The 15216-nt window shown below is 51.3% G+C and overlaps 1 protein-coding gene across 30 annotated transcripts in view; it reads left to right on the top strand.

The window, feature by feature from the left end:
• Positions 1-13871, top strand: part of PHLDB1 (pleckstrin homology like domain family B member 1) — a 111260-nt gene extending 97389 nt beyond the window's left edge. For 20 of the 30 annotated variants that reach the window (XM_044997141.1, XM_044997144.1, XM_044997140.1 and 17 more), the window contains 8 exons: positions 1651-1945; positions 3678-3768; positions 4000-4146; positions 4464-4734; positions 5022-5107; positions 6126-6155; positions 11343-11381; positions 13724-13871. In XM_044997141.1, the coding sequence (XP_044853076.1) occupies positions 1651-1945; positions 3678-3768; positions 4000-4146; positions 4464-4734; positions 5022-5107; positions 6126-6155; positions 11343-11381; positions 13724-13864 (1100 nt within the window). In that variant the 3' untranslated portion in view covers positions 13865-13871. The remainder of the gene's footprint in view (positions 1-1650; positions 1946-3677; positions 3769-3999; positions 4147-4463; positions 4735-5021; positions 5108-6125; positions 6156-11342; positions 11382-13723) is intronic. The other 10 variants (XM_044997148.1, XM_044997149.1, XM_044997158.1 and 7 more) reach the window with 6 other exon arrangements.
• The last annotated feature ends 1345 nt before the right edge of the window (positions 13872-15216 follow it).

Below are 15216 nucleotides of genomic sequence, written 5' to 3'. Positions count from 1 at the left end.
CTGAGAGTCCATCTGTTTGCAGCGCCAGACAAACTGGCCAGATGCTTCCAGGACATCTTCCCGCAAGAGCATCCCCAGCTGTGTCCCAAAGGGGACATCTCCAGCTTGCACTTGAGAACCAGCTTGTTTTCCCCTGGCATTAGGGGCTGGTGCTGACTGAGGCAGGTGGCTTGTTCCTGACCAACCCAGGTTTCCCCTGCATCAGAGAGCACAGCCTGGAGGGAAGCCCTGAGCAGTTTTCTCCCCCATAGGCCATGTCAGCCAACACCTTTCCTACTTTGGTCAAATGAGCTCTGCAGGACCCTGTCTGCCTCCTCTTCCTCCACAGCAGCAGCTCCAGTGACAGCAGCTGTTTGCCTTTCAGTGCTGTGCCTGCCATGCAAAGCGCCAAAAGCTGGAGCTCCTTCAGGAACCTGCTACCTGGTCCTTCTCCCTGCATGCCCCTCTCTCCCTGCTGCACCCCCCAAAGCCCCACTGAGCATGCAAGCGGTTGTGTGGATTTGGCAAATCTGGTATCAGGCTGCCTGGTCTATGAATGCTTTGCCCAGCCCTGCCAGACTGATTCATGCACCCTCCCCTTGCTGCCTCTGCTCTGAGTGTCTGAGGCCAGGGGAAGGTAGAGGCCCAGCTGGGATGGTCCATGCAAGCTGGGAACCTTGAAGGTTGGATCTGGCTATGTGCATTTTTGGCAGGAGGGAGGAGTGGGGTAACATCTAAATGGGTCTGGAAAAGGTGAGGAGCCCCTTGAGGAGACACACTGGGAGCTTCCAGTGCATCCACCAAGTGATCCAAGAGCACAGCATGGGAGTGGGGTGTGCCGTCAGTGGCCCGTGGTCAGACCTGCCTTATTCCTGTCTCGCTGCCAGCTCCCAGATGGGAAATAGAGCTGGGTAGTCGCCATGCAGCAGGGCTGCTGCAGCTGCACAGTGGTGGCAGTGGCTCCAACTCCTCAGGGTGAGCAACTTTTCCTTGGCTGCTGCATGGTAGCAATGTGCATCCTGCCCAGAGACCAGGCTTATCCCTGGCTCCTCACATGCACAGTAGGGAATTCCCTTTGCCTTCAGACTCTGTCACCGTTGCAGTTCAAAGCCACATTTATCTCTATCCCACTTACTCTACATTCCCACAGTGCTGCATAGGGGCTGCTGCAGGAAGGGGGCTGTAAAGGGGTTTGAGTCATGGGTCAGGGAGTTCTCTGAAGACTTCGGCTGAACAGGCAGACATGAGGAGATGGGGGCATGTTTGCACTGGGAAACGGATGGGCACGCACAGTGCTTAGCAGGGTGCATATTCTCACACTTGGACGGATGTCATAGGAGATTCTCTGCTCATCGTCATTAATGCTCTGATAGGTGTGGACGTAGACATGGACACTTAGACAGATGGCCACATGCTTGTATTTCCAATCACGTGCTATGTGGACTTAGTCCATGACAGCTGGATGCGCTGGGCAATTCAGACTCGTGCCTTCCTGGCCAGAGATGGCACTGTAGCAGAAGTCCTGTGTGAGCCATGAGCCCCAGGCAGTCACGGTGCTGGGCACAGAGTGAAGGCTGCCTGCCAGTGCCCAGGCCATAGCTACCGTAGCCAGTCAGGCCCCCTCCTTACCTCTGGTGATCTGCCCTCTGTTCTTCTTCCCTTGGGGTACAGGGCAGCAGGTGATTGAGGAGCAGAAGCGGCGCCTGGCGGAGCTGAAGCAGAAAGCGGCTGCTGAGGCGCAGTCCCAGTGGGAAGCCCTGCACGGGCAGCCTCACTACCCCCCTACTTCCTACCCTCCGCTCATGCATCACTCCATTCTCCATCATCATCCTCCCCATGGCATCGGGCACCGGGCCGAGGACATGGACCACGCCTATGACACACTCAGCCTGGAGAGCTCAGACAGCATGGAAACCAGTATCTCCACTGGTGGCAACTCAGCCTGCTCGCCTGATAACATGTCCAGGTAATCTGGGCACCTGCACTCTGGGCAGCCTGCGGAGGGGAGGGATGCACACGGGCTGGTCCCTGTCCTGACAACAGGTGATGTGAAGAGAATCCGCCCCATTCAGGAGAGACGTCAGCACATTCCAGATGCCTGGCCTGGCCTCAGGGGGCAGCCAGCTGGCTTGGGGCTGAAAGCCTTTCACCACAGGGCCGCCAGGTTGGTAATGAGCAAAGCGTGTCCAGAGGCCTCTACATGAGGTGAACTGGGTGGGGCTCAATGAACCTAGGTGCCTATGTGCCTAAGGTCTCTGATGGGCATTTACTCTGGGCGGCTAGCACCTACCACAGCTCACACTTCTGTGGAAACACTGTTTTTAGCAAAATTGCTAGATGAGAGCTAGTACAGGCGCATCTACTCAGGCTGAGAATCACCCCCACACACACACACATCCAGCTCAAGTGTAGACATGCCCGAAGTGCTGGGGCAGGAGCCTGGTCAGTCAGGGCAGGGGGAGGGAGGGCTAGTTAATAAGTGCAGGGGCCTACAGAGTTTCACTGGGTTGACAGATAAGCCATTTGTGAGCATTTCTGACAACTTCATTGCAGCCACCTTCCATCATCCATCCCACACACCCCCCAGCCCCGCTCCCCTCTCTGAGACTCCCCAAACTCCTCAGCACTCGTCTCAGAATCCTTGGGCAATAACTGCCCCCCCTCCCCGTGCTGATTGTTGGGGGGCTGGATGAGCCTGGCTCCCCTTGCTCTGCCCAACATGAGAGCCTGACTCACAGGGAAGCTGCTGTGCTGGGCTGTGCACAGCAGCCATGCAGGCTGGGGATTTCCTGGCTTGCGTATGCTCTTCGGGAAGGAATCCAGAGCTCAGGCATCAGTAAAATCATGAATTCTGTCTGGGGGTCCATCCTGGCTCTGTGGCTGCTCTGCAGCAGGGTGTTGGCAGAAAAACAAGCCCATAGAGCTTGTTCATGTTAATCTGTCGGTGTCTGTGATGATTGGTGGTGTGAGGTGAGCCTGTGGCAGATGCAGTGTTTAGAGGCAGCTCTAGATGTATGAGAGGCATTGGGTTGGGGCAGAGCAGGCGATGTGGCCCTGTTTGATTCCCCCAAGTCACCCTCTACAATGAATCCCTGACTGCAAACAGACCCCAGTAAAACCCATGGTTGGCACCATGGCCTGGACCCACAGTGTTCTGTACCCCAGATCCAGGCCCCTCCCTCTCAAGCAAAAGGAGAATTTCCATTAGCTGTTCCAGGGCCTAGATATCCTCTGGATTAGTGCAAGCCCTTTGGGGCAGGAGTTGTCTTCCTTCAGGCATCACCATAATACACTCATGCAGATTTCCCTGGATGTCAGGTGGCTGTCTCCCTGAGGAGGGGACGTGTTCCCAAAATGTGTTTGTGGGCCCCTGCTGGGACTGAGACAGAGATGGGGGTGCAGAGGGACTCATCATAGCTCAGGACAAAAACCTACACCTCCTCCACAGAGTAGATGCCACTGCCAGTTAATCTCTGAGAGCCCTTTCTGTGAAAAATCATCCCCTCACCGAGGTCTGGCTCACTAGCCTTGGCTCTGAGTTCTGGGAGTTTGCTTGGCCCTGCCCAGGGGTGAGCGAGCATGGGATTCCTAACTGCCATCCATTCCTGTAAGGAGACACTCTCCACCTGTGTGGAGCAGCCAGGGTCCTGGCCCAAGCGGGGATTGCAGGCTGTGATGGTATCAGCTTTGTCTTGCAGTGCCAGTGGGGTGGAAGCAGTGAAGATCGAGGAGATGGAGAAGATGCTGAAAGAGGCCCATGCAGAGAAATCTCGCCTGATGGAGTCACGGGTGAGTGGGGTCTGTATGCCAATGCTAGGGAACTACACTCAGAGCATTCTCACCCTCTTGTTTATGGGGACACGGAAGCCCTCAGGGAGAGGGGATCCAGTTTCCAGGGCTGCCAGCGATCCACTGTCACACCCACAAGTCCTGCATCATGAGTAATGCCTCTGGCAGCTAGTGCTGGGCATGAGATAGGCAGGGCAGAGAGGGGATCTTGCCATGTCCTTTACTTGGCAGGAGCGGGAGATGGAGCTGCGGCGACAGGCCCTGGAGGACGAGCGCAGGCGGCGGGAGCAGCTGGAGCGGAGGCTGCAGGATGAGACGGCTCATCGGCAGAAGCTGATTGAAAAGGAGGTCAAGATGCGAGAAAAACACTTCTCTCAGGTGAGGGGAGGGGTGTGGAGCAGGGGATGAGTGGGCAGTCCTTTTCTCATCCGTCTCTGGTGTTAAGGAGGCTGCATGGTGCGTTTCAGCCATAGAACTAGCATTCACATGCATGGAAGGTGCCACTTGTCATGCAATTCTCTTGGGTCTGATGTTGGAGCATCTGGTGCTGAGGGGTAGGGACTGGGTCAGGGCCTCTTGTCCCCTTTTGAGACTTATGAAGGTGACACAGCTGGTGGCAGCATCTTGGATGCTAGGAGTGCAATGGGGCCTGTGTTGGCTAAGTGCTCAACTCTCCCACTTCCTTTACTCTCAAGGGCGGCGACTGCCATTGGGGTGGCACTGACGAGGCTGCGTTGCTTCTCCAGGCACGGCCCCTGACCAGATATCTCCCCATCCGCAAGGAGGATTTTGACTTAAAGACACATATAGAGTCCTCAGGCCACAGTGTGGACACCTGCTATCATGTCATCCTGACCGAGAAGATGTGCAAGGGCTATCTGGTCAAGATGGGCGGCAAGATCAAATCCTGGAAGAAGCGTTGGTTTGTCTTCGACCGTATGAAACGCACAGTCTCCTACTATGTTGGTAAGAGCACCCCACTGCTGCCCGACTGCCCCCCAGTCTCTATACAAATACCCCACCCAACCGCCACCAGTGGTGTATTTGACCCTTTAACCCTCAGAAGGTCTCATCACATTCATGTCACTGACAGGGTGTCTCAGGACTGACTCTCCTGCTGTGGCTGGCTCTAGCTAACCCATGTGGTGTCTGGCTCAGTTCCAGCTGGGAGCCAGCCTCCACCCTCTTGTCTTGCTGCCTCCTTCTCTGTGAAGCCTGGTGCTTACAGTGCCTTGCGTTTCTCTCTCATGCAGATAAACATGAGACGAAGCTCAAGGGAGTGATCTATTTCCAAGCCATAGAGGAGGTTTATTATGACCATCTCCGCAGTGCTGCTAAGGTGAGGCCTGGCCCTGCCCTTGGTGTGGGCTGGGGAAGGGGATGGGCTGACCGGTCAATGCTGTCCCAGGACAGGGCGGGTTCTCTAAAGTGCAATGGTGCAAGCGCCGCCTTGCAGCACTGGGTCGCAAGAATCGACATTCTGGGGCAGCAGGGCTCCATGATGAAGCCCATTTGCATCACAGTGCCCACCCCAGTGATAAGTTACAGGAGTGTGATGTGTCGTGGGCCCCTGGGAGCCACAGATGTCCCACAAACCCCAGACTCACCCCATTGTAGCTAGCAGGGCCCAGGCCCTCGGCACCAGAAGATGTGCCGCTCTGGGCCAACAGGACAGTTGCAGAGCCTGTGTTACAAGCCTCTCCCCCACCCCCAGGGATTAGTTACTGCCAAAGCTTCCTGGAGTCCAAATCAGGTTGTGGCCAGGGCCCGGATGCCAGAAATGGACTTAGTGCTGCCCACTGTCCAGGTCACTGCTGCTCTCTCCACCCAGAGGTGGGTGACTCTGCCAGAGGTTCAGTGGCATGGGGTCTGGACATGGTTGGGAAGGGGTGTTATCTCCTGGCAGGTGGAGGCCTGTGCTGGGGCAGCTTGCCCAGCACTGTGCGCTGAATCCTCTAGTTTAGCCTGAGCCATCTTCCTCATATCTGCAGGGGAACTCCAGCGAGCACCCGTCTGTCTGCTGAGAGATACCAACCTAGCATGTGGGGGGGTGGGGGCAGTTAAATGTCTGACAGACAGTATGATGCCAGCACTTGGGCTGCTAGCATGTCCCTGGACCTTGCAGAGTCTTGGCCCTCCAGGAATGAGTGAGCGACAGGCCGAACTACCTCTGGGACCTCGTTTCCTGCAGCTTTCCCCAGAGCAATAATATGGACTGGAGACCTCTGCATGCACAGGCCTGTGGTCACAAATCCTACTGCCTAGACAGCTGGGCAAGCGTAAAAGTATCTGAATCCAGGGCAGGCTGAGCTCTTTGTCTATTTCTCTCTTTTTCCCCCCTTCTCCTTCCTATCCAGAAAGGACTTTTCAACCTCAGCCTAGCAAATGTATGTATCCCGCCCTCCGGGCTCTGCTGTGCCAAGCACTAACCCTGCTTTCACAATGGATTCCCTTTAACCCTTTACTGCCAGGAGTGCTCTAACCCATGCTGTGCTGGTACTAACAGCAGAACCCTCAGGCTGCTAGTCCTGGGACCAGGGAACCCCGAGGTTCAGGTGCAGCCAGAACCAGTCTTGTTCCTTCAGAAAGCCGGTGCGCTCAGCGGCCTGTCTCTCTAACCTAACCACACCAGCTGCCGCCCCGCCCCCCCCCCTTCCTGGGGGATGGTGCCTTGAGGCAATAAAGTGGCTGCAAGTGCCCTTGGAGTCCCTGGGGAGTGATGATGCAGCCTTCGCAGGGGTGAAGGCCATTTCCATCCCTGGAACCTTGCAGCAGCTAGCAATGCTCCATCAGCACGGAACAAGTTGCAAGGCCCCAGCCCATGAGGTGCACAACAGCTGATCCCCCCTCACCATGAACATAGCTGAGCTCTGGGGCCCCCAGTCACTGGACGAGCAAGGGCCAAACTCAGTGTGTTTTTAACATGTGACTTTCACACAAGGGGAGAAATTTCTCAGTTTAAAACCAAGGCTGTGAAAGCTGCTAGTGGCAGGGCGGTGAAGCAGGGCTGCACTGTGCTCTCTGTTAAGCCCACACATTATAGTTTTGTTGGTTGGCTTTAAAATTAGTAACAAGTGTGGAAAAATAGCAACCAGTGTACACCTCTGAATTCCAGCAGCCTTCATATGGCACCACAGGAGAAATTTCGGCTGGAATCTGCTATGGGGAAATGAGGAAAATGGATCTAGAAGTATCTGGGAGCACATGTCACAGGGGGCAGTAGCAACAGCCAGCATAATTGTATCTGAATGCAGCCTGCTGCCAGCACAGGAGAGTGGAACCACCAGTGACCCCTTGAATGTGAAGAAGCTGCCACCGCTGTTGAGTTGAAGGGAAGGCAGTGTGACTGCAGGAGCAGGCGTGACTAGGCCCTGAGCCACCTGAAAAGTCTTTGCTAGAGCTGGAGCGTCCCATATGCTGCAGCAGGGGAACATCTCTTTACTTTGCACTGAGCTGTAATTCCAGGCTGGCATTATGTGGGGAACTCTTTTCAGCACTGTCTTCCCTGGGGCTGCCTATGGCTGCGGTGGGAGTGTCTGGCTGACTTTGACAGCTTTCTGAATGAAATGAGAGTGACTTTTCAGACCCCTGGTATAGTGGAGCAGGGTTCAGATACTCAAGGCTGGGGTCACAGGAGAATCAAATCCAAGCCTGAGGGAAAACCATCAGGCCCTTGGCCCTTGCATTGCCGTGAAACACTTAGACTCCGAAATCCCACAGAGCTGGCTCCAGGTCTTCATTCTTCTGAGGCCACTCCATTGAGTTCCATGCAGGTCACTCCATGGGGGTGTGCCTTGGATGAGATCTTGAAGCCCAAGGGCCATTCCATTCTGCCTGGACCTCCATCTGCAAACATCACACCTACAGTTTCTGCCTCATTGCAGAGAGCAAGGGAAGTCAGCAGGGATGAGCACAGAAGACAGCAAAGCCATGTCTGAGGAGAGCATGGTGGCAAGGAACTGCTATGGCAACAACCCAGAGGAAAATGGATGTCCCTGCTTCTCCTTGGGAAGCCTGAAGAGCATTTCCCTAGCTGGAGAAGACAAGACTGGGGAGGTGGTGATAAGAACTGGCTGGTGGAAGGAGGTGGGGCGCTCACCTGGAGCCCAAGGAAGGAAGTCAAACAGAGGGAGACAGAGTTTGAACCCAGGAGTTCTCTACAGCCTGCCTAGGCTCGGGGCTTACCAGAATGGGCTGTGCTTCAGGTCTCTGTACTGCCTTCAGGGCTGCCTATGCAGAGTTCCAGCTGACTAATCAAGCCAACTGTTTGGACACTATGGGAGTGTCAATGCAAATGCTTGGCGAGGTACGTTCATCCCTGAGAAGCTGACGAGTCTCTGGCAGGGCTCTGCCTTTAGTGAACTCACTGAACAGAGCTCACGGGGTGAGACAAGAGTGCTGCAGGCCCACAGGTTAAGCCTAAGGAGGGGGGTGAAACTGTGTGGCTTACCTTAGCAGGAGAGTGAGTCTGACACACTGAAAGGGTTCCTCCTAGAGTCCGTTCCAAAGGTGAGGCCTAGCATGGATCTGAGACCCCTTTATCCAGTGGTTACGGTGCTCACCTGCTTCAATATCCCCCTCTGCCTGGTTAGGAGAAGGAATCTGAAGGGGGATCTTGACTGCCCAGGTGAGTACTCCAAGCTATGGGCCACAGGAATGTGGGAGACCTCCCTCATGCTTGCCTCTTGAAGCTGTTCTACTTGGCTTAACTATTCTTTGGGCCAGCCTATGGGAAAGACTCCCTCTATAGTCTGGTGATTAACCTCTGTGCCTGGTGTGTGGGAGCTGCTGGTTCAAGTTCCCCACTGGCCTGTGGAGAAGCAGTTTGGAGAGAGCTCTCCCCTAGCCCAGATGTGGGCTCTGGTCATTGGTGTATGTAGTGCTCATGGGCTTCCTGATTCTTGAAGTTGTTCCACTTGATTTAACTATTCTTCAGAACAGGACAAAAACCAGAGTCACTCTTTAGTCCAGTGGTTAGGGTACTAGCTTGGGTTGTTGGAGAGCCTGGTTCAAATATTCAGCAGGAGTTTGCACAGGGATTTCCTGCCTCCTCAGTGATTGCCCTTTGGGGTAGAACATCCATGTCTGAACCCCCTCCCTTTCTCAGGAGGCCACTGTCACCTTGGGACAGGGAGGGGATTTAAACAGGCCTTGCCCACCTCTGAATGTCCTGAGAGGTGGGAGATCCCAATTTACACCCCTCAGCAGAGAAGGGGAGTGACCTCGGCTCTGCCACAGCCTGGGTGGCTAATCTCTGGGGACAAAAGAGTGATCTGGGTCTTTTGTACGGCCACCATTACTCATTAATTAAACCAGCAAGAGCTGCTCTGTATTGTCCACAGTCAATTTACAAGGGCCTGCACCTCAGGCACCAGACCTCCTCCACTGAGACAGATGGGGAATTTGAACCAGGGTCACTCACATCCCAGAAAAGTGCTCTAACCCCCCTAGCATCAAGAGCCATGGAGGCAGACTTTGGCCCATTTATTATGTAGTTAAAGTGGACCACAGTCAATAGAAAAGACTGAGGGAACCCTATGTCAGAATACCTCCCAGGCTGGCACTTAGGCCCTTCACTTGAGAGGTAAGGGAGCCTGCTTCAAATCCCATCTCAACCAGCACAAAAGGGATTTGAACCAGCAACTCACCCCCGTGCTGGGGGAAGTACCCAAAACACTGGAGTACAGCAGGATTCAATGTAGGTTCTAGCCCAATTACTATTGAGTAGAGCTGTCAATTAATTGTAGTTAACTCATGTGATTAACTCAAAAAAATTGTGATTAAAAAAATTGCAATTAATTACACTTAAAACAATAGAATTTAAATTTATTAAATATTTTTGGATGTTTCTACATTTTCAGTATTGATTTAAATTACAACACACAATACAAAGTGCACAGTGCTCACTTTATATTTATTTTTTATTACAAAAATGTACTGTAAAAATTATTTTAAATTATTTTTCAATTCACTTCATACAAGTACTGTAGTGCAATCTCTTTATTGTGAAAGTGTAATTTACAAATGCAGATTTTTTTTGGTTACATAATTGCACTCAAAACCAAAACAGTGTAAAACTTTAGAGCCTATAAGTCTACTCAGTCCTACTTCTTATTTATCCAATCGCTAAGACAAACAAGTTTGTTTACATTGTCAGGAGATCCTGCTGCCTGCTTATTATTTACAATGTCACCTGAAAGTGAGAACAAGCGTTCATTCTAATGGCACTTTTGTAGCCGTTGTTGCAAGGTATTTACATACCAGATGGGCTAAACATTCGTATGCCTGTTCATGCTTCGGCCACCATTCCAGAGGACATGCTTCCATGCTGATGATGCTCGTTAAAAAAAAATGTATTAATTAAATTTGTGACTGTACTCCTTGGGGGGAGAATTGTATCTCTCCTGCTCTGTTTTACCTGCATTCTGCATATATTTTATAGCAGTCTCGGATGATGACCCAGTACATGTTCATTTTAAGAACACTTCCACAGCAGATTTGATAAAACACAAAGGTACCAATGTGAGATTTCTAAAAACAGCTACAGCACTCAATCAAAGATTAAGTGCCATCCAAAATCTGAAAGGGACAAGGTGTGGAGTATGCTTTTAGAAGTCTGAAAAGAGCAATGCTCTGATGCAGAAACTACAGAACCCAAACCACCAAAAAAGAAAATCAACCTTCTGCCGGTACCTGACTCAGAGGATGAAAATGAACATGCTTCAGTCCGCACTGCTTTGGATTGTTATCAAGCAGAACCCATCATTAGCATGGAAGCATGTCCTCTGGAATGGTGGTTGAAGCATGAAGAGACATATGAATCTTTGCCGCATCTGGCACGTAAATATCTTGCAACACCAGCTACAACAGTGTCATGCAAATGCCTATTCTCGCTTTCAGGTGATATTGTAACCAAGCTTATTTGTCTGAGTGATTGGCTGACCAAAAAGTAGGACTGAGTGGACTTGTAGGCTCTAAAGTTTTACACTGTTTTATTTTTAATGCAGTTTTTTTTTTACATAATTCTACATTTGTAAGTTCAATTTTCATGATAGAGATTGCACTACAGTTCTTAGGTGAATTGAAAAATAAACATTTTTTTGTTTTTTACAGTGCAAATACTTGTAATCAAAAATAAATATAAAGTGAGCACTGTACACTTTGTGTTGTAATTGAAATTAATATACTTGAAAATATAGTAAGCATCCAAAAATATTTATAATAAATGGTATTTTATTGTTTAATTTTTTTAAATCACTTGACAGCCCTACTGTTGAGTTATTTAATGAAGATGGGCCAGCTTCAATAGGAAAGAGTAAGGGCCCTCCCTCCTCCATTGGAATACCACCTAGTCCTGCACTTAACATTTGAATTTTTTACCTCTTAAGTTAATGGCTTAACACTTTTGCCTAACAGAGTGCTTTCCCTGCCCTAATGGAGCCAACTAATTTGCTGAATGCTTCCTAGGGTGCATAATTAACATGGGGAGAGGGTTTCAGTCACTGCAACAGATGCTCCAATGGGAGCAAGGTTACAGAACTGTTCTAATTGCATTTGTCTTTATTTTCTTCTAGCAACTAGCAGATATTCTCCCCATTCACTTCCACAGAGAGGTTTGTCTCAGTGCACTTCTCTCTGCCTCTCACTCTTTTCTCTTGTTTTGTGGGGTGGTGTGACCTTGCCTGACTGGTTGGGTCCCCAGCCTAGTTGTAGCAGTTTGCATGCTCACTTGTTTTTAACTGGCAATGCAGAGTCTTGGTCAACCCATCAGTCTGACCTCCCTGCACAAGAGGCAGTTTCACTAGGAATACACTCTGCAATGGGCTCTTTCTATATTGCACTTGGTGTTTCTGGATCAGCAGCCTAAGGCTCCTTCCCTCTGCGCCTCACCCTCTCTCTGCAGTGGGGTTGGGGGGTACCTTTACAAGATTGATTAGGGGTGGACTGTATTGGTCATGCACACCATACGCTCAGAGAGCTTTTGGGCCTGCTCCTAGGATAGATAGAGGAAGTTTTCCCTTCAACTTTGATAAGAGTAGCATCAGGTACTGTGAAAAAAAAATTGTGACTAGGATTAACGAGCACCCCTTGCATTTGCCATTGGGGTTTCATGCAGGGGAGATCCAAGTGCTAGTTGGAACCACAAGCACTTAGAGGGCTGGGCTGAGCAAGATGGGGAGAGAATCTTAGGGGGCTGGACTCTGGGTTGTAGAAATGCAAAGTGCCACATATCTATCTCCTACTGACTCCAGGGCCAGCTGAGGCTCCCAGCAGGGTTCAAGACTATGGTTCCCTAAGGCTCCACCTCTGCACCCACTCAGTTTCTTAAGTATCTTTCCAAAATGGCAGCAGCTTGGGTGGATTGGATTTACCTTCAGCAGTAGTGTGCTGAGGAAGCAGCTCAGGGTATCTGGGGCATGCGTGCATCAAACAAGGAGTTTGTGATATCAGAATCTGCACGGCCTATGGTCTCCCCAAACAAGTATTCTCCTTGACTCTAAGCTGCCTCTGCGAATGTAACATCCTCATTAAATTGTTGGGGTAGCTCCAGGCCTGAGATCAATGAATACAGCTGTTTCTACCATTCAGCTGCCAATTCCAGTCAGTACCACCTGTAAACTCTGCCCCTGTCCAGCATGACTCAGAGAATGCCCTGGGCATTTGTATCCTATGCCAGTGACCCAATGCTGGCCACACATCTGCCAGTGGACAGATGCCAGACCTGCAGCTCCCTTCTGCCCTTGGTAAGGGTCATGTGTCAAGGTCTGAGCCTCTTTTATACTGCCATTCTCTGTGCTGGCTGGGGCTTAGTCTGTGCATGCCGATTGGCTGCTCAGGAATGTGCTGTGTGATTGGTCTGATTCTAGGAGCACAACCCTGCCTTACTTACCGGATTTGTAGGAAGAATGTATTATCAACTGGGAAGTCAAGGCACAGAGATGATTTGACTTGGCTATGGCCATGTTTGCACCAGGAGAGCCAGGGACAGCCCCCCAGGCTCCTGACTCCGTTCAGTAGGTCGCAGTGGTTCTTAGATTGGCTGGTTGTTTAATGCAGTAGTGGAGCCTTTAATCCTGTGTAAGCTGCATCCTCCACAACCCTGTTGTCCTCATGCTGTTCTGGTCTGACAACACAGGTGGATTGGAATGATGAGTCAATATAGTAGCTTCAGCTTTTGGGTTTCTCTCCATGTGCTGGGAGATCTCTACCCTTTGCAGCCATTCCTGCTCCAGGGCTGTGTCTGCAGATCTCAAGTGCCTGGAGTGCCATCATCTCAGGACATCCTATACTTCATCTTCCCCTTCTCCATTCATTCAAGCTGCTGCCTCATTCTTCAGGCCAAATCCTACTTCCATCAGGCAAAGCTTTCATTGATGTCAGTGTGACTAGGATTTGTCTTTACAGGTAGAAGCTCGCTCAGTGTCATATCATAGGCAGAGGAACCTCAGGCAGGTTGCCCCCACCCTCTGTCCAGCAGACGTCTTCCTCTCTCTAGGATTGGTGCAGCTGGGCAACATGACAGGCAGGTGTACAGGCTTGAGCCTCTGACCTAGCCTTGTTCAGGCAGTAGTCAGCTTGGTTGTTGCTCTCTGCTGTTGTGCAAAAAGTCCCCAGCACTGTTCCATGATGGTGATGCTTTGTCTGGTCCTGCACCTCACAGGGCATTGGCACAAAGATAAAGGACCAATGTGCCTTCTTGCACACGTACTGCCTCCCTAGGGCCCATTTACCAGAGGAGCTGCAAATGCTCACCATGGGGCTGAATCTCAGCACTGCTTCCCCTCCCCGTCTGCTGGAGCACTAGCTGTAGTTGGAAAAGTCCTCAGCGGGCCTTAGGCTGCTGTTGGTGTGTGGGGGGTGGGCAGGGCCGGCTCCAGAGTGGGGGTGGGGGGAAGAGCGGGCTCCCTAGCTACTGCAGGAACAAGCTCCCCATGTTTTTCTTTCACCTCTGCAGAGTCCCAACCCAGCTCTTACCTTCTGCGTCAAGACCCACGACCGCCTCTATTACATGGTGGCACCATCAGCTGAGGCCATGAGGATCTGGATGGATGTCATTGTGACTGGAGCAGAGGGCTACACCCAATTCATGAATTGATGGGGACCAGGAGTGCTTACGGTGGTGCTGTTCCAGACCTGCCTTCTCTTCTTCTCCCACATGGATTTGCCATTGACAGTGCCAAGATGAGCTGGAGGCCCCACCACCACCTGGATACAGCAGGCAGCCATTTCCATCCCCGCCACCTGGGGTGTTCAGCCTGCAGCAAGAAGATCTTGAATACAGAGGAGCTGCCTCCCTTGCAGATGTTGGCTGTATCATGCCCTTTGGGCCCTGGTTGGTTAAACCTCCCTGCTGACTAGAGGGGCCTGGCCCCAGGCCCAGCACTCTTGCCATCTTGCCCTTTTCCCAAGAGAGCTTTGGGCTGTTTGAATAAATGTGGGGGAGTTGGTTTTTTCAGTGGGAGGGAGGGGGGGATGTTAAAAAAATAGGAAAAATCACCCCTGTAAAGCCATGATTTTTTGTTACAAAATCCTTATTTTTTCATATTGTAGCCATTCCTTGTGGAATCGCTGTTGGGTTTCCCCTTCTGCCTGCACCAAATGCCCTGCGCTCTCTCTTAAACGCAGTGTGGGTGATAAGAGTGAAGGCATGTGCCTAGCTAGTGCCCAGGCATGGTGTAATCACTCTCAGACGGAACAGAGAGGTGTTAAGAAAGGCTGGCACAGAGGCCTAGCCAAGAGGGTTTTTTTAATATATGTAACAGTACAGAACAGACTTTTTTATTCTTCAATGGAAACATATCAATAGGCTGAAAGGTACAAAGCCGAAGAGCTGCCAAAGACCATCCCACCGGTTCCAGTGCAAACTAGGCCTGAAGCTGTTGGATTAAAGAACTAAGCTATCTAAATGCTGCCGCTTTTTTAAATGGGAGATTGTTGGGCATCACTATGACAACTGCATCACAGACACGTCTAGCACATCCTACCAGCACCTGTGACCAGACCCCAGTTTGCTCCACTGTCTACTTGGCTTGTTTCCTTTTCTTGTGCCATGCTCAACAGTGCCAAGGCTGCTGCGGGTGCCAGGATGTGCACCATCACCGTCCTGCCAGATTTACTGCAGTGAGGGGTCTGTCCATGTCAGACATCTCTCTGCTTTCCTGTGCCTTGACCACCTCAGAGTCTGGGCATCAACACAGGCCAGGTGCCTGCTTGGTAGGTTCTGATGGGTTATGGTGTGGTGTAAAGCTAGAAGTAACTGTCCCAGGTGTGCAAATGCTGTGGGATGAGGGGGAATATTTATATCTGCCAAGCTTGTGATCTCTCTCATGCACTAGGCACCGAGGTATAGTCTAATGGAACCAGTGGCTTGTTCTTCTGACACTGTGAGCTTTAAAAAGTGCCTCACCCAAAGGAGATGCCAGGAGGGCAGGGCAAGAAGAATGCAGA

Source organism: Mauremys mutica, chromosome 22 (genome assembly GCF_020497125.1).
Source record: "Mauremys mutica isolate MM-2020 ecotype Southern chromosome 22, ASM2049712v1, whole genome shotgun sequence".
Taxonomy (NCBI): Eukaryota; Metazoa; Chordata; order Testudines; family Geoemydidae; genus Mauremys; species Mauremys mutica.
The sequence above is the reverse complement of the archived record's forward strand: the minus strand, read 5'-3'. Positions and strand labels throughout refer to the sequence as shown.